Source organism: Triticum dicoccoides, chromosome 2B (assembly GCF_002162155.2).
Source record: "Triticum dicoccoides isolate Atlit2015 ecotype Zavitan chromosome 2B, WEW_v2.0, whole genome shotgun sequence".
Classification (NCBI taxonomy): Eukaryota; Viridiplantae; Streptophyta; class Magnoliopsida; order Poales; family Poaceae; genus Triticum; species Triticum dicoccoides.
In genome coordinates, this window is record NC_041383.1 from 774,021,390 (window position 1) to 774,039,956 (window position 18,567).

At 42.4% G+C, this 18,567-nt stretch overlaps 1 protein-coding gene and 2 pseudogenes across 9 annotated transcripts; 1 reads left to right on the top strand and 2 right to left on the bottom strand.

The window, feature by feature from the left end:
* Positions 1–1,059: 1,059 nt before the first annotated feature.
* On the bottom strand, positions 1,060–4,287 carry LOC119366208. 9 transcript variants are annotated; one of them, XM_037631898.1, is made up of 7 exons: positions 3,589–4,287; positions 3,364–3,454; positions 2,750–2,891; positions 2,516–2,621; positions 2,341–2,392; positions 1,913–1,972; positions 1,060–1,545 (listed from the first exon to the last, which is right to left on the bottom strand). In XM_037631898.1, the coding sequence occupies exons 3-7, from the start codon at positions 2,846–2,848 to the stop codon at positions 1,314–1,316; spliced, it is 549 nt and encodes a 182-aa protein (XP_037487795.1). In that variant the 5' UTR covers positions 2,849–2,891; positions 3,364–3,454; positions 3,589–4,287; the 3' UTR covers positions 1,060–1,313. The 9 variants fall into 9 exon arrangements, 2 of the variants coding, with proteins under 2 accessions (XP_037487795.1, XP_037487796.1); XM_037631899.1 differs by lacking the exon at positions 3,364–3,454; XR_005175968.1 differs by lacking the exon at positions 2,341–2,392 and having other exon boundaries at positions 1,259–1,545; positions 2,407–2,636; positions 3,589–4,273.
* A 274-nt stretch (positions 4,288–4,561) lies between these two features.
* On the top strand, positions 4,562–7,715 carry LOC119366211 (annotated as a pseudogene).
* Positions 7,716–8,771: 1,056 nt separating this feature from the next.
* On the bottom strand, positions 8,772–12,952 carry LOC119361368 (annotated as a pseudogene).
* Positions 12,953–18,567: the final 5,615 nt, after the last annotated feature.

Sequence of the window (18,567 nt, forward strand, 5' to 3'; positions counted from 1 at the left end):
TATTCTACATATTTTTCTAATCAAATTTCATATATAACATGTTCAAATCAGAGTTACGGTTTAAAAGATATGGATGATTTTAAAAAGCATTTGTTTGACTTAAATATGATCCGCGTATGAATTACCTAAAACATCGGGGGGTTTTCGAAAAATGTAAAATAACGGTTCGGGTGTGACTTAAATCCGGACGGCGGGTTGATTTCAAGAAAAGACAGGGACTTTTGTGTAAAATACAAAAATAACGCTTCGTTTTAACTTAAAACAGGACTGCGGGTTGAATTCTTTGAAATAGAGGGACTTTTCTGAAAAAATACCATGACGGATGGAAGAAACCCATTTTGCTTTATTATTATTATTATATATATATATAGGGAAAATCCATCCTACCACCCGGTGGTAGTTACCCCACATGTCTCATATACTAGCATGTGGTACTATATATATTATTTTATTATTTTAAATATGTTTATATACTATATCTAAGATATTTCAAAACAAGTTACATGAAAAAATTGCATATGAGCCCATAGTTTTTCTTATATTTGTAAAATCCGTACATATTTGTACGTAAAAAAGAGCATACTCAAAAAATGGTACATACTACCTAAGAATTTGTATATATACTACCTAATCATTGTTATATACTACATACTACACGTACATACTCTCGATTTCGACAGATACTACATACAACATACAAAATGCAAGTAGTGGTAACTACCACTGCTTGTAGGAAACATTTATATACTAGGAAAATTGCCCGTGCGTTGCAAAGGGAGATACACTACTAAAACACTGGCATTGCAGCGAAAACAGGCAAAGAAGAATTCTTTGTACACGACATAAATTAACACACAACTCGCCATCAATTTCAAAAGATCTATATAAGTAGGCATACTTAGATTTTTACTCAATCCCACACAATATTTCCTTCACCCTTGTTACGAGCATGCTAAGTTATAGACAACATGAAATGTGAGATCCTTCAAAACTCCAGGAATACATGACTGATTACTACAGAACAATAAATGAACCGAGTAAAGGAAACCCATCTTTTGGTAAAAGTTGTATATGAACTGCATAACTCATTGCATGTACACTTTCGTCAATAAGAGTTCTTTCATAAGTCAATGATTTTGTTAATCAACAGAAAAATTACACATCTTGAACAATAGAATGCAAGTACCTGATTCAACAGAATAAGGATTTAGATGTACTCCCTCCGTTCCTAAATATAAGTCTTTAGAGAGATTCCACTATGGACCACATACAGCGTATGTGGTCCATAGTGGAATCTCTCTAAAGACTTATATTTAGGAACGGAGGGAGTAGAACCTATAGAAGGGAGAGCAGGATACTCCGGTTGGCTGAATGTAGGAAAAATAAAACAGTTTGAAATAGTCCTGGGCGTTTTTGTCATTCTTCATTTGATCCGTACTCATCTGACAGCTCCAGCATGGAGATATATTTATGGACACACCAAGGAAGCATGGTGTTCTTACTTGAATTTTGGATGCTCCACACACTTGTAAATAACCAGCTAACCTGCACCATGAATGAAACCAAAAAGTACGCCTGACACAAAGTAGCTAGCATATTGGTTTAGTTATAGGAGTAAGAAATTCGGCCTGCACTTTAAATACAAAAATGGTATCTAAAATATCAATCTTAAGCATTACTCTCATGAGCTATAAATCTGAACATATTAAAGAAAAGGCATGCACAAAACTTTGACTTCTCATGTTACTTCATGTTCAGATGATAGTGGGCACTCAAAATAGCAAGTGACATAAGAACTTCAAGGACATAGCAAAATGGAGACAGAGCAGAAACGTGAAATACACTCAATACAATTTTCCTAACAATGCACCAAAAGTCGTACGTCCCTTCGATACTTGAACTATTATCTTACTTGCTGAAAACCATCAATCTTCTTGTCCAATAGCGTTTGGTAATGTCCCAAAGGTCTTGACTGAACAGGAAACATTTTGAAACAACTATTAATATATTCTCAGCCGAAGTTTTGACAATACCATATGAAAAGAGTGCAGGTACATATGCTTAAGCAGAACTATTTAGTCACATTTGGTATCTTATTTATCACTAAATATAGCAGGGCATAACTATTTTCTTAATCTTCACCAGGTACCATAAAATTCAGAGTAGTTCGGCGAGAGATAAATAGATTTATCACGTCTACCTTTTTTGTACAAAGTTTAGTTGGCAATCTTTGCGTGTTCATGAAATTCTTTTCACAGAAAGTTAAATCCTAGAGATGGAAGAATCTGGCTAAGATTCGAAGAGTGGTTATGTCTCCCAAAATTAAAGGTTTATGCATACCTCCTACTCTCAGTTTGATAACAGATGCATACATCAGTTGAGTGCGAAGGTCCTACAAAGACATACAGTTCACTGGATAATCATCAGATCCCTCGTCCCTCCAGATAATAATTGTGTTGTCCTGTTTTAGGAAGGCTATGGTAGCAGACAACATTCAGCAATGTTAGCACTGCACCTGGGAACCATGCTTCCTCCATTGATATATCTGATGCATCTAGAATTGATTTTGGTTCTCGTAGGAACTTCATCGAGAGCTCCTCTGGCACCAATTTCCAGTAGACCTATGCAATGATCACCTAGGAGGCTAAGATTACATTAACAGTTATGAAGATACACAATTTTGAACTGATAGTCTACTTTTCCACTTGTAGTTTGAAGTAAATTCCAAATTTACAAAGGAAAAACCAACCTCCTGATTCTCAACAGCAAATTTATGGAACAGTCCAAAGCTTGAAATTGGATCCTTATATAACATTCCTAAAAGCTGGAGTCCATTATCTTCCATCATTCTCCAAGATTTGGTTGCCTCCAATCAGTCCTGCAACACAGCCCTGCAACAATCGTGACAACCGTGTCATGAAGTGAAGTATATATACACCAATCGTCCTATGATATATAGTGTTAAATTATTCAAATCGACAACCCAGATGATTGATTTATATAAACTAATGTACTTAGCAATGCAATATTTTCAATATCTGAAACCTAGCTACCCAATTATAAATACAATATTTATCTTTCAGACCAGATCAAGGATAAGTGTAGTTACTGATATTCTTTTTCTTCATGTCATCATTGTCGTTATGGATACAATCTTCAAAATCAGCAAAAATATATATTACACATTCCTGCTCTAAAACGAGCGGTAGCACAAATAAATCTCTCAATCGTCTCGCTCTCTCACACAATGTCTGAAAAAACACCAAGCAAACAGATGCACAACAGCGGCAGGCAGCCAGGCACACACACGAGATGCAGTAGAAAGGACAGAGGGGTTATTATTAAATTAGGAATTTGTCTTACCTCCATTAGCACATTCATATATACATAGGAATTGCTATTCAAAATTTGCAACTTTTATGCGCGTCTTTTTCATCCGGGAACCATAGTTTTCCTGCCGGGGCAACGGAAAAAAGAAGCTGAAGTAATTATGCATCAGCAAAAAGAGACAGCAGTGTCATGTACCTATCAACAGTGGAATGAATAAACAGATAGAAAGACAAATGGGAATAGAAAAGCATTGCAGACCTCGATGGCGAGGGAGTTGCTGAGGAAGTAGGCAACGGATAAGAACAACCGCGTCTTGGTCAGCGCCTCGTGCAGGTCCGCACCTTCCACATGCTCATCCAAGCCCCGTCGTTCCTCTCCGGAGGCGGCTCCTCTGACGGCAGCCTGAAGCGGAGGATTTCACGCTCGGAGCGCGGTGACGGCGGATGGAAAAGGGGGCCTTGGGAGCAGAAGTTTTGGTGACCGCTGGCTTCTGAGTCTCCGCGGAGGAGGGGGGCGAGGCGGGCCTCGATGCGCTCCACACCGGCAGCGGCCACAACGGTTGCTGCTTGTGGTCGCCGGCGACGGCGGGTGGCGAGTGGCCGCCGGAGCGGTGCAAGGAGGCGCGAGGCGCGCGCACAGGAGCTCGAGCGCGAACGCGCCTCTCCGCGCCGTCCATCCTCCCGGCGAGCGCACTCCATCCGCCCGCGCGAGGCACGGCGGCCGCCGGCGCACGACGGGATGGGCGTAGCCGCCGACGCAGAGTGGATAAGAGGAAGGAAAGGACTGCGGACTGAATTGAAATGCCTATAGGGTTTGTTTGTAAAAGTGAAACGTTTTCTTTGGGTGCCACTAAAACAGGGCTGCGGGTTGATTTCCTGTAAACCGAGGGGCTTTTTTGCAAAACAACCATGACGGACGATAAAGATAAAGATTATAAAAATAAAAATTAGGTAAAGATAAAGATAAAGATGTAGCTGCAGCATGCACTGCCTGACTAAATTCTAACAAATTTATTGGACTGATAAACTATAACTATAATTTAAATTTATTTTAGCGGTATGCAAACAAACACGAACACCCACTCACCACCGACAACCAGAACAAGAAAAAAAATTAGGCACTAAAATATACACCGCATCCTAAACAGCAGCTACGGGCATCAACAGTGGTAGTATATAATATAAGGGAGGGTGTGTGGATGCCTTTCCTTTGGCATTCATTCATCCCAGGTTCCATACCCCGTAGAGCAGGTAGTAGAGCACCATGACCACGCCCAGCTCACAATCCCTTCCCCAGATGCTGCTGCTGCCAGCAATCCTACTGGTCATCTTTGCGGCCGTGGCTGAACAGCAGCAGCATCCGGTGCCACGTCCTGGTTGCCGCGATAAGTGCGGCGACATCACCATCCCCTTCCCGTTCGGCATCGGCAACGGCTGCTTCCGCGATGGCTTCGAGGTCATTTGCAACGACTCCTTCATTCCTCCTCGTGCTTTTCTTGCTGACAACAGAACAATCAATCTAGAGAGATCCTTCTACGACGACCGGGGCTACTATCAGTCGTCGCCGCCGCTGGAGCTCTTGAGCATATCAGTCGCCACGAGCAAGGTATATCGTACCGCTGCAGCCTAAATATGACCGGCCGGACCGTGTCCAAGGGAGGTGAGGGGAAAACCTTCTTCATGTCCCAGCATATAAATTTCGGCAACTCGGCGTTTGCTGTCTCAGCAGCGCGCAATGTTCTCATAGGCGTCGGCCAGATAGTGGAGCCTGTACTGGTATATGGTAACGGCGGTTCGGTGCCTAACTTGTATTGCCGCACAATATCAGAGAGACGGTACATGCAGAGGTACAACCCGGTCAAGAATGGGTCATGCGAGGGGCGGGGCTGCTGTGAGACCACCCTTCTGCATCCCGGCAAGAGTTTGACCGTGTCTGTCACTGAGGAGGACGACGAGTGGTGGGAGCTTTATCCCTGCTCCTACGCCATGCTCGTGGAGAAGTCATGGTACAGCTTCTTTACACCGGACATGTCCGGTAACAAGACGCTGCACCAAAGGTTCCTCCGTGGCGTCCCCCTCGTGCTGGATTTCGCTGCCGGAAATGTTTCGTGTCCGGCGGAAGGACAGCCGCCGCCTCCAGACTACGCTTGCATCAGCCAAAACAGCTCTTGTGTCCTGGCTATGTCTGCCGGTGCTCCGGCAATTACACCGGCAACCCTCACATCGCTCACGGTTGCCAAGGTACGTACATATTCCTACATACATGCAAGCAACTGTCATTACCAAATCGTTTATTTCCCATGTTTTGATTCTTCAGACATTGATGAGTGCAAGCTCCCTGAAAATCCCTGCTCAAATGGCGGGATCTGCAAAAATAGGCCGGGAGGCTATGACTGTCCATGCAAATTTGGAATGAAAGCGGATGGCCAAGGGGGGACCTGCACGCATGTATTCCCTCCAGCAGCAATGGCGACTGTCGGTAAGTAATATAAGCCACTACGTACTTCACTGCACTCTTGAGTATTTTTGTTCAGGTTGCGCGTGAGATCTATTCCAGTAGAATCAGTACCCTCTGGGTGACATACAGTCCAACCAGGCCAATGGTTGGTCTGCAGTCCAACCTACAAAATGCATATTTTTTATTAGGTCTCACCTAAATTGTTGATTCACCTTCGGTTATATTTCTTCATCTAGGAACTTGGTTTGCTATATAATGTATATCAACTTGCTGCATATCCCCCCGCAAAAAAAAAAAAAAAACTTGCTGCATATCAAAATTATTAACATAGAAACACGTGAAATAGGAACTGCATGCTTTTACATCTCCTGACACATAGCGTACAAGCTGCACATGTAATTATTCCAAAATATTTCAATCAGTCAACTGTATACAGCATAATATCTATAAATAACCTGACTGTAATTTATGAGCCAATACAGGCTTTCCAAATTATATTTCAGCAAGGAAAGAGTACATGATGTTGTTGCCTTCTAGGCACTTCCTTGGAAGTTTTAACCACTTGCCATTCTTGATTTCGATTAATTTAGTTCTGATAATTCTAGTGCTAATTTTTTTACCCCGAGCAGATGATCATAGGAGACTATTAATTCTTATACTAAATATTTCTGCCAGATTTGCAATTGCAAATTTAGTGATATAAACTAAGTTATCTCTTGTCTCTCTAGGCGGAATAGGTGGTATTCTTCTCATGGCAATTATAACGTTTCTGATTATTCTTCACAAAGAGAAAAAGAAGACGAAAGAATTCTACAAAAAGAATGGTGGCCCTATATTGGAACAGGCAAATACCATTAAACTTTTCACAAAAGGGGAGCTCAAGCCAATTTTAAAGAATAGCAACTTAATTGGAAAAGGTTGCTTCGGTGAAGTTTACAAAGGCCTTCTTGACAACGAACAAGTTGCAATAAAGAAACCGATCAATGGTAGCGTGCAAGAGAATGACCAATTCGCAAATGAAGTCATCATCCAATCTCAAGTCATCCACAAGAACATTGTTAGGCTCATTGGCTGTTGCCTTGAAGTTGACGCCCCCATGCTGGTCTATGAGTTCATCTCACAAGGTAGCCTCCATGACATTCTTCACGACAACAGTAAAAAGGTGGCCCTCAACTTGGATGCACGTTTAAGTATTGCTGCACAATCAGCCGATGGTCTAGCTTATATGCACTCACAAGCAAACACTAGAATTCTACACGGAGATGTCAAACCAGCAAATATACTCTTGGATGATAACTTTGCACCCAAAATTTCAGACTTTGGCATATCTAGGTTGCTTGCGAAAGACAAGGAACACACCGGATCAGTCATTGGCGACATGAATTATATGGATCCGGTATATCTACAAGAAGGACTACTCACCGAAAAAAGTGACGTCTATAGTTTTGGAGTTGTGATCTTGGAGCTTATTAGCAGCAGAAGGGCCATACATTCCGAGACTAATGGTGTGGTAAAGAGCTTTCTTGAAGCCCATAAGAAACAGAAGAAAGCGACCGAGTCTTTTGACAAGGAAATTGCAATACCAGAAGATTTAGAGCTTCTTGATAGTCTAGCAAGTATGGCCGTGGAATGCCTTAGCCTTGATGTAGATCAAAGACCCACGATGATGGAGGTAGCTGAGCAGCTGCACAAACTGAGTCGGTCTCGTAAGGTGCAAGATGTTTGTCACTAAGCTCCATTTGAGAAAACCCTCATTTTGGTTCCGTGAAAACATTTGTAACTGTGCTTGTATGGTGGCCGAATGCTCGCAGGCTGCATTTGTAATTGTGTTTCTAAGGTGTTGTAACTATGTGTGAAAGCACTACATTTTTACCAAATATGTAACCGTGTGAAACTATTGGCTCCAAACAACATTTTATTTCTAAATAGAGTGCAAGAAACAGATCCAAACATTGCACACGGGTCTTCTATACAAACTTGTGGTCCAGCGCTGTTGTTCTCTAGACATTGGATGCTGTCTAACAAAGAGATGCTGTCTTTGTATGATTCACATTATTATATGCATGCATCATCTTCTGCTAATAGAAGAGTTGAAGTGCAGTAGCTTGATGTGAAGACTGGTCGTCGGTCTTGGCACATACAGCAACACCACTTGCACTTTTTTCTTTCGAGAATGACACCACTTCCACTTGTGCTCCAGCGTTACGCAAGTGGACTGGATACCATTCATGCACCTGCCGTCTTCCTCGAAAATACAACCACTGTACTTGGACTTGACTTGGCCTTGTCGAGCGCATCCTCATTAAGCAACTTGTTGATGGCTTTTACAAAATGAATAATTTTTTGCCGACATGGAGACCTTGAGACGGTCTTTGCACATCTTCCTCATTGTTTTGTTTCTTGCCGTTGCGCTTGCTATCGTTCTACTCCCCACGCAAGTTAAATGGCATGCCCGTACGTCCATTGAATTTGCAAAGCTTGCCTGCTTGACAAGCAGCCTCAACATCTTATTCACAACAACAGCCTCCACCATTAACAACTCTTGTTTTCCATATGCATTCTTTTTTGATGACATGGTTCTTGCTTAGTAGTTTTTGCAACTGCTGTGAGGCAGGGTAAATACAACTACAGGAAATGCCATAAAGGATACTCTCTTCTGCAAATAATGAACAAGGATGAATTGAGAACAGAGAGACTAGAGAGTTCAGGGCCTGATTCAGTTCATCAATATTACAACCAATTTTTCCTCTATTTGTCTTGTGTCCCAAGGTGGAGATAGAGTGTTCCCTGAACATGTAAAATAAAATTGTAGTATATAATATTTGTTTCATAATATTGGTACATGGAAATGATAGTCATCTCTATTTTTCAGCGCAATATCTGGGCTGCTACAGTACAGAGAAGGTTCGGATTTGTAAATCCATGTCGTTACACACACGATGCAATAAAACATCAAACATACGACAGCTTACTTATTCAGGTAGCTAATACCAACATAACTGCTTCTTCAATTTCCTCTGAGATATGCATCTCTGATGCCATGTAGCAACCACCTCCTGCATGTTGGTGCGTTCATTCGGAGAAGGCTTCGTGCAAGAAAGGCCAACATTTAGCATAGATAGCAGAGAGCGTACACCTTTTTCCTTCAAGGCTGTTGGAGTTTCTTGGCAAAGCTCCAACTCTTGTGTCAGCTGAGGATCGACAATATCCATTACCCTATCAGGGAAGCTGATCTCTGTTAACTTCACAATGCTCAGTCCATCCTTAAATATGTCATCAGTTGGTCTTGTCCGAAGGAATATTTTGAGAAGGACGACACCAAAGCTGTAAACATCCGTGGAAGTTGAAAGATGACCACCCCCTGCGTATTCTACAGAATGAATGAATAACAAAAGGAGTTAATTTCGCTTTAACACATGCAGAAAAGCTAAAGCAACACAAGATATAAAAAAGGCCATTACCCGAAGCTGCATATCCGATCGTTCCCATTAGTCCAACCGAAGAAGAGCTTGGGTTACCAATAGATGGCATCGCAGAACCAACTTTGAATCTTACTAGGTGAAAGTCTCCAATATGAGCTGTCATATTGTCATCCAATAGAATGTTGCTAGGCTTCAGATCACAATGAACCATTATTCCTTGGTTGTTATGGTGTAGGTACTCCATTGCATCCGCTACACCCACCACGATGCACAACCTTTGACTCATTGGAAGAAGGTCCAAATCATAAGAGCCTTCGTAGTCTATAGTTGTATATAATAGGCTATGTAAGTCTCCTCGTGGCATGAACTCATACACCAGGGCCTTGAAATCATTACCAGTAGAATCAATGCTTGAGCACGCAGTTACGATTGGGACCAGATTATGATGCCACACATTTCTCAGCACATTACATTCTGCAATGAAGCTCTTGTGTGCTCCTCTTGTCTCTAAGTTGAAGACTTTTATGGCAACCTCAATTTCATCTTTAACTAGTTTTCCTCGATATATAGAACTGTATCTCCTGCCATCAATTGAGTTGCACTTTGAGAATCCATGTGTCGCTCTGGCTAGATCACTAAAAGAAACCTTGGGAAATTTTGTACCAAATGATGGTTGAGATATAGATTTGCTCTTGTGCTTTCCTCTCCATATCAATATGCCAAACATGACCATAGCAAGTAAAACGAGTAAATGGCATTGGCTGTCCGAGAACTTGCGCTGCCGGTGCACTTAAGTCACGGTACTTGCAAACTGGAAAAACCCGTCATAGAACTTGCATTGCGGGTGCAGATAGGTCACATATACCATCTGAACTGGCCAGCTGCCCTATTTTCGAGAAGAACCCGTCATAAAACTTGCGTTGCGGGTGTACATAGGTCACATTTCAAATTTTTCGTTCCTGGACATTTTTTTAAAGTCACGAATCACAAATATTTTTAATAAATATTTTTTAATTTATCATTCACGAACATTTTTTAAAGTCAACAAATCCTTTTCAAATTAATCATTCATGAACATTTTCAAATTTATTGTTCGCAAACATTTTCAAGTTAGTCGTTTGCGGACATTTATTAAAAGTCATGAATCACAAATATATTTAATAAATATTATTTTAATTTATCATTCGTGAACTTTTTCTAAAGTCGTGAATCACAAATATTTTTCTAGAATGTTCAACACTTAAAAAAATGTTCGTGAATCACAAATATTTTTTAAATTTATCGTTCTCGACCCTTTTTTTAAAGTCATGAACAAATAGTTTTCAAATTAATCATTCACGAACATTTTCAAATTTATCCTTCGCAAGAATTTTCAAATTTTTTGTTCGCGCACATTTTTTAAAAGTCACAATTCGCAAATATTTTTAATAAATATTTTTTAATTTATCATTTGCGAACTTTTTTTAAAGTCATGAATCGCATTTTTTTAATGTTCACAACTTCACAAAAATGTTCGCGAATCAAAAATAGTTTTCAAATTTATCATTCTCGACCCTTTTTTTAAAGTAGTGAACAAATAGTTATCAAATTAATCATTCATGAACATTTTCAAATTTATCCTTCGCAAGCATTTTCAAAATTTTTGTCCGTGGACATTTTTTTGAAGTCACAAATCACAAATATTTTTAATAAATATTTTTAAATTTATCATTCGCGAACTTTTTAAAGTCATGAATCATACTTTTTTTAATGTTCACAAGCATTTTCAAATTTATCATTCGCAAGCATTTTCAAATTTATCATTCGAAAACATTTTCAAAATTTTCGTTCCTGGACATTTTTTTAAAGTCGCTGATCACAAATATATATTTTTAAACGTTCGCAAACATTTTTTTAAAGTCGTGAACAAATAGTTTTCAAATTATCGTTCACGAACATTTTTTTAAAGTCACGAATCACATATATTTTAAAAGTCGTGAACAAATTTATCGCGCTTGACCGTTAGAGGGAGAAACCGGGCAGCTGGCGTGTTCAGATGACCTGTGTGACCTATCTGCACCCATAATGCAAGTTCTATGACGGGTTTTTCCGGTTTGCAAGTACCGTGACTTAAGTGCACCCACAGTGCAAGTTCTCGGATCGCCAGTGCCATTTACTCCAAGTAAAACTATGCTGGTTATTGGGATAACTACTTTGAGCAATAAAGATTCATTGTTTATAGTTGAACTTGAAGGCGTAACAACACATGCTTGCATGTGTAACTCTGATGCCCCACCACACAGTCCCTGGTTCCCCTCAAACCGAATGGCAGTTGCATTCTTGAATATCCCTTTTGCTGGAACCTCGCCTTGAAGATGGTTGAATGACAAATCTAGTTTCTCAAGATGTTGTAGGTTGCCAAGAGATAGTGGTATTGACCCAGTTAAGTTATTGCTAGAACAGTTCAAAAATTTGAGGCTGGTTATGTGGTCTAATGAAGAGGGAATACTGCCACCGAAAATATTTGAGTCTAACTCAATGTCTTCTAAACTTTCACAGTCACCCAGAGTTACGGGAATATCAGCGGATAGTTTGTTTGATGAAAGTACCAAATGTATGAGTTGTTTGGCATTGCCAATGTCTGTAGGAAGTTGTCCATCTAGATAGTTGAAAGAAAAATCAATCTGAAATATTGCTGGGATTTTGAAGATCTTTGATGGAACCCTACCATGAAGATTGTTGTTGGAAATGTCCAAATTTTGAAGCGTCGAAAAGTTTCTAAAGCTTGCTGGTATGTGACCAATGAACTGGTTCGAGGATAGATAGAGTCTCCCAATTGAGATAAGTTTGACAAGGATGACGGAATGACCCCCTTAAAGAAGTTTGCTTCTAAACCTAATTGCTGCAAAATCTTGATAGATCCAATCCACTCCGGAACCACACCTGTAAAGTTATTTCATCCCCAATGTTAGAATAAACAAGTTGTGAAGGTTTGCTATGCTGGAAGGAAAATCCCCTGACAGTTTATTTTCTGCCAAGTATATCTCCTGGAGTTGATTGGAAAGGTTAACTAATGAATTTGGCACATGCCCTGATAGGCGATTCCGACTAATGGAGAACATCTGTAGGTCCGTGGAATTCCCTAAGCTGTCCAAAAACTCCCATTCTTCCCTGCTATGTGCTTGGAGTTGATTATTTTCAAGATTCAACGACGAGAGTTGGGTAAGTTTGCCAATAGTGGTGGGCACCAATCAGGTGAAGTTGTTACTTGAAAAATCAACATCGTATAGATTGGAAGAATTACTTAATGAACTAGGAATGTGCCCGCCTATAAAGATGTTGCCACCCAAAAAAAGTGTCTGGAGATTGTGGAGAGCGGTACAGAAATTTGGTGGCAGATCTCCACTTAAACCGTTAAGACCAAGGTCAAGGTCAATAAGAGTAGAAAGATTCAAGATGGCTTGTGGAAAGCTGCCTGCCAGCTGATTGCCACCTGCATACAGGTACTGCAAGCTGGGCAGATCTGCAAACTCACTTGGGATATTTCCTTTGATTTGATTATTCAGGCAGCTAATGGTGGTTAGTTTTGTTATATTGACAGGAGAAGTTGGGATGGTGACAGTAAGGTTATTAGTCCCAACACGCAGCACCTGAAGGCGAGGAGGCAACTCAGTAGGAAATTGGCCAACTAGATTGTTGTATGAAACATCCAGCACCCTGAGCTTTGAGCAGTTTGCAAAACTTGGTATCCTTCCTTGTAGCATGTTCTTTCTCAAGCGGAGAGTTTGGAGACGACGCAGGTGACCAAGGGAGGGTGGAATCTCCCCAGTGAGTGTGTTTTCCACCAGGGCTAGAGAATGTAGGAATGATAGGTTCCCAAGTGAAGGAGATATATGTCCTACCAAACCTCGACGTGTAAGGTTTAGAGAACTGACACGATGTGGCAGAGTCTTCACCCTGCACAAGACACCTTCCCAATTACAGAACTGGATGCTATTGTTTCAGGACATCAAGGCTTGGTGTGGATCCAGACTGATTGCATCCTTGAACTGAAGCAGCGATAGCCGATCTGTCTCATTTGCATATAAGGATCTGCCACCGACGACATAATGTGCACTGTATGCTACCAATATCCAGAGAAGTAGCTGCCCGACTGTAGTAACTTCCATTGCTGGTAGCTATGTGTGTTGGTCGAATTAGATCAATCTTCAGTGTTCTCTATGTATGCATAAATAAAGATGAGGAGAATTTCAAAGTCAGTAACTAATATTTTCTTCATCATTGTTCATTGATCGTGTTGTCAAATAAAATCACGTCGCAGTCATACGAGCTCACCGTTTCCTATAGGAGTCACATCGTGCACCGTTTCCTATAGGATCCATGCAGTCGGCTTTTTCCAACCATGTCCAGCCGCACATTGAATCTTCAATATCCTCTTTCTATGCATACGTACATAAGAACACGGAGAATTTTGAAATTGTTGATAAGTATATGTCACACTCCAGATAGATATTCATCAATACATGCATGGATCAGTTTAAAAAAAATGGATGGATCGTGTTGTATGAGTTAGGTACCTAGGGATGATTTCTTCTTCTTCTTCCGTGCGTATACTCTAGCGCTTGCTTTCCCGGCCGGAACAGAAGAGCTATAGCTGCCGGTGCTGAAGGGCAGAGAGAGGAGCGAGAACAAAGCATGTGTGTGTGTGCAGGCTTGGTGTGGGGAGTGTTTGACTCACCTCCGCCATGGCGGCCTTGATTTATAGGAAAGATGCGACACTAGTGATCCACTACTAGCTTTGCAGCTGCTAAAACACATGCTTGGCCATTGTCATGGACTCATGGTAATTATTATTTTTATTTTTATTTTAGAAAAGGAAGATGACCCGCGGCCTCTGCATCTGGGATATGCATACGGCCACTTTATTGATTATCCTCAAGTACCTTACAAAGTATTACAACAATATGCCTGAATCCGCCATCTTGGCAACATATGCCACTGCTCCTATCCAAATGATGAAGGCTTGCTAGCTGGGCCACTACCCAGACCACTCATCTAAGCCTAATATGGTCCTTGTTCTTATTGTTAGAATAAACCTGAGGCACTCCGTCGATCTACCGAGGACCAAGCAATCACACGAGGTACGACACCGAGATTTGTTAACGAGGTTCACCGATATGGCTACATCGCCGGGGCCTGACTACGGGCACTCCTCCCCATGACACCGTCACAATACCACACCCTGACCGCCCGGGCGCCGGCACACGCGCCGGCTCCCCCTGCGTGCCTGTGCTATTATGTTGGCATAGGTTACATCGTGTGTCTACCCTCGATATACTCCCTCCGTCCCGAAAAACATGTCGCAACGATATTTTTGTGAAAAAGTCCTTCAGGTTTTATCCGACCGAACCCGCGGTCCAATCGTCTCCTCCGCCAGCTCGCTCAGTTCCACTAGCTCCCCCGCAACGCCGGCGACCTCGCGTAGCTCAAGCACACCGCGCCGCCGTGCAGCTCCACCGCAACCCCACGCGGATCCACCTCTGCCCCGTGCAGCTCCACCGCTCCCCCGCGCAGCTCCCCCGCTTCCCTTTCCCGCATCTCTAAATTTCCAAGCTTTCCCCCATCCCCTTCCGGAAAATCGGCGCTTGCTGCCCGTCGATTCTCCACTACCACCACTAATCCCGGCCACCGTCGAGAGGGGAGAGCAGGAGGAGGAAAAAATTCACTAGCGCCGGCAAGATAGGGGAGAGCAGGAGGAGAAAAAGGGACCAGACGAGTGGCAGCGGGTGGTGGCGATGCACGGCACGGTCACTGGAGAGGCGTCTGCGGCAGAGCTCGTCGGCGTCGCGTATGCCAGGGCATCGAAGCCGACCAACGCGTCCGCCGCCTCGTCTCCTGGAGCGGGCGGCCACAACTACAAGGGCGCCTCCGCGTCCGCCGTGCTGGTCTGCCCGGCTGGCGGCAACAGCTGGCACCAGGACGATGACTGCGGTGAAATTGAGGAATTGCAGGAGGTCAGCCGTCCACATCCCTCCTCTGTTGGTGAAGCATCATGGAGTAATCCTGTTAATTTATCTGCTGCTGTTTGTGGTCCAACTCCTGTTAATTTTACTTCAGAAAGAATTCCAATCCATCTGCTGCTATTTGTTGTGTGTACATACTGTTAATTGATCTCCAGATTGTGGAGCTGTAAGGAATATCGTGGACTAATCCTGTTAATTAATCATGTGCGATTTTCTCCATGAGTAGTCCTGTTAATTGTCCCTATGTACTGTCTAATTGTTCATGCAACATCATGGATTTTTATGACCTGAACTTATCATGTTGAATAAAATTAATGGAGAAGGGATTCATTCTTCTTCAGACCTTCTTTGTTTCTTTCTGCTTGAATGCATGGTGTACAGTACAAGTTCATGAACAAGGGACCTTTTTATTGCAATTGCAAACTCTGAATGCTCAAGTCTGGAAGTGTTTACAAATTCATACAGTTCATATGACTGTCAAATAATTCAGTGTAAATCTAGTCTGAAACTAGTAGAGGTCTTGGTGATATACAAATTCAGTATAAATAGAAATCTGCGACATGACTACTGATCATGTATGCAAGATGTTGCTACTGGATGAGCACAATAACTACTCAGTAGATTTTGATTAAAAGTTTGACACCTGATCATGTATGCAAGATGTTTCTACTGGATGCATGGATGCATGACTGGGACATGACTACTCGGTAGATTATGTACTCCAAGTAGACAAGATCATCTAAGTTAGACCAAATTGTGAGATTCAAATAAATTCAAATTAATCCAAAGGCCTTGACTAAATTATTCAGATTAATTTAAACAATTCAAATAAATCTAAATAAATCCAAATAATTCCAAATAAATTAAAAAATCAAATAAATATATTCTTTGGATTGATGATCAAAGTTCAAAGAATTAGCCTGAATGCACATTGATGATCCCAGAGAATAAGCCGTTCAAATCAGCTAGGCTTTGAACTTTGATGATTTTTTTAGTTCAAAGCACTTGGAGTACTCCACAAATTTCAGTAAACTTTCCTACACTGGACACTGTAAACTTTCAGTACACAAAATTCAGTTAACTTTTCAGTAGGAAAATTTATGTAACAAATCTCAGAAGCTTGCATTTTCCTACTCTTGTTGGCAATAGTCATTATCAGTTTACTGTCCATTTTAGCCTAGCCTTCAGTTATCTTTTCACCCATTTTTCTGTCCATTCAGTTATATTTTCAATAGGAAAATCTCTGTATCAAATTACAGTTTACTGTCATTATCAGTTTACTGTCCATTTTTGTTTTGATTTCAAAAAGTTGCCCATTAGTCACATTTTTGTCCATTGGCTATCATATTGTAGTAGTGAAAATGGGTGCAGTTCCCTGCCTCAAGTGGAGCATCAACATAACTTGACAATATATGAGTGTTTCCTAGTTTTAATCTTGTTTTCTAGTTCTAATTTCAAATACAGATCAGATTGTATTGTGCATACCTACATCTTGGAAAACATGTTCTAATTTAGTTTCTGAAATTTATAGTATTGGTCATCCTAACTAAAAAATGTTATGATGTTCAGTTTGCTCATGTTTTAAAACGTCATAAAATCGTTGTACCTGAAGAGCAGAGGCGCCGGGCAAGTTTGATCTTTGATTTGATGTAAAAAAAGTTTGATCTTTGATCTTGCTACAGATACTGCTGATATCGATCAATTGCTGCTACAGAAGATACTGCTCCTACAGATACTACTGCTACAGATGATAGTCCTCTGTGTTGATCAATTGATCTGCGGCTGATACTCTGCTTAACTGATCTCTTGATCTGCAGGTGAGAAGTAGAGGATCTACTGCTGGGCGAGCAGTGAGGTGCTGGGAGTGGAGGAGGAGAAGCGCCTGGGCTTGGAGGAGGAGCGGTGCCTAGTCGTGGAGAGGAGGTGCTGGGCATGGAGGAGTAGAACAGGCAACCAGAGCTTAGGCGTGGGCGGGGGAAAGTCCAGGGACCGTCGATTTGGTGCGCGTCGGCGGGGATGGGCGGCGGAAATTACCGGTGACCATCGCTCAGGTGGGCAGCAGGGGAGCTCCGGTGACAGCTCGAGCAGAGCAGCAGCACGAGCCTGGCGGAACAGGATAAGCAGGAGGATGAGCTTGAGGTCCAGGCGCGCTCGGGAGCTTGAGGAGGACGAGATCCACCGGATCTTGGTGGCGGGAGCTTGAGGAGGACGAGATCCACCGGATCTTGGTGGCGCAGGTCCTGCGCGGCAGCGGCGGAGGGGATCGTGGCGGGAGTGGATTACGGCAGCTTAGGTCCTGGGCGGTGGTGGCGCAGGTACTGGGCGGCGGAGGAGCAGGTACCGGGCGGCGGAGGAGCAGGTACCGGGCGGCGGAGGAGCTGGCCCTGGGTGGCGCAGGTGACGAATCGGTCGACGACGGCCTTGGCCCGATGCACGGGAGCTAGATCGGGCGGAGGAAGACGGAAGGACTTGTTTGTAAAAGATTCGAAGATACAAGGGGCTTTTGTGCAAAATTTACATCACACTATGCTTGCGACATGTTTTTCGGGACGGAGGGAGTATATGAGAGGCCTAGGATACAAGTGTCCTACTTGGACACGACTCCATATCCTGTCTATACACCATACGACTCCAAGTCCAACTGTAACCTAACTTGTACAATAATATTCGACACAACTCTAACAAACTCCACCTCAGCGAATATTCTCCACCACCTTGAATTCGTCCGTGCGTCAAACCTCCATGTACATTGGACTTGAGATACGCCATGAGCACCGCTGCTACTCCCAGACTCCATATGACTCCACCTGCAACTGTAGTCCCTTCTCGTCTTCTTCACAGTCAACACTCGAGCCAGATTAAGTTTCTTATTACTCTACTTTGTGCTCCCAACTTTCGGAGTTTCTGTTCAACGCCATCGCACACCGATAACTTATTTGCGTGAAAATGAACAACTCACATATTGGATGTCACATTCAAGAGTTACCTGAACTCAACATCATCGCTCTTTCTTGACCGTTTGTCTGAAACTTGAAGGAATTTCACCGTCGCCCTGTGTCACCCTGAGTCAAATTCACAGTTGTCCCATCCTTTTTCCCGGATAGTCTTTGACATGTCCCATAGCTATAGCACTATGCCTCCTTCTGTACTTGTCATCCGCACTTTGCCATGTGCACTGAACACCACAGAATATACGGCCATGTACTCTCTCAGCTTTTGACAATTTCAGGCTTTCCGCCACTTTCTCAGATTCTCCATGGTCAACTCCTGTCCATCAGCCATCGATAGACCCAATCACCAACTTGAATCTGGTACTCGTCAACACTGCTCTAGCACCCCCTGCACAATTTGTCTGA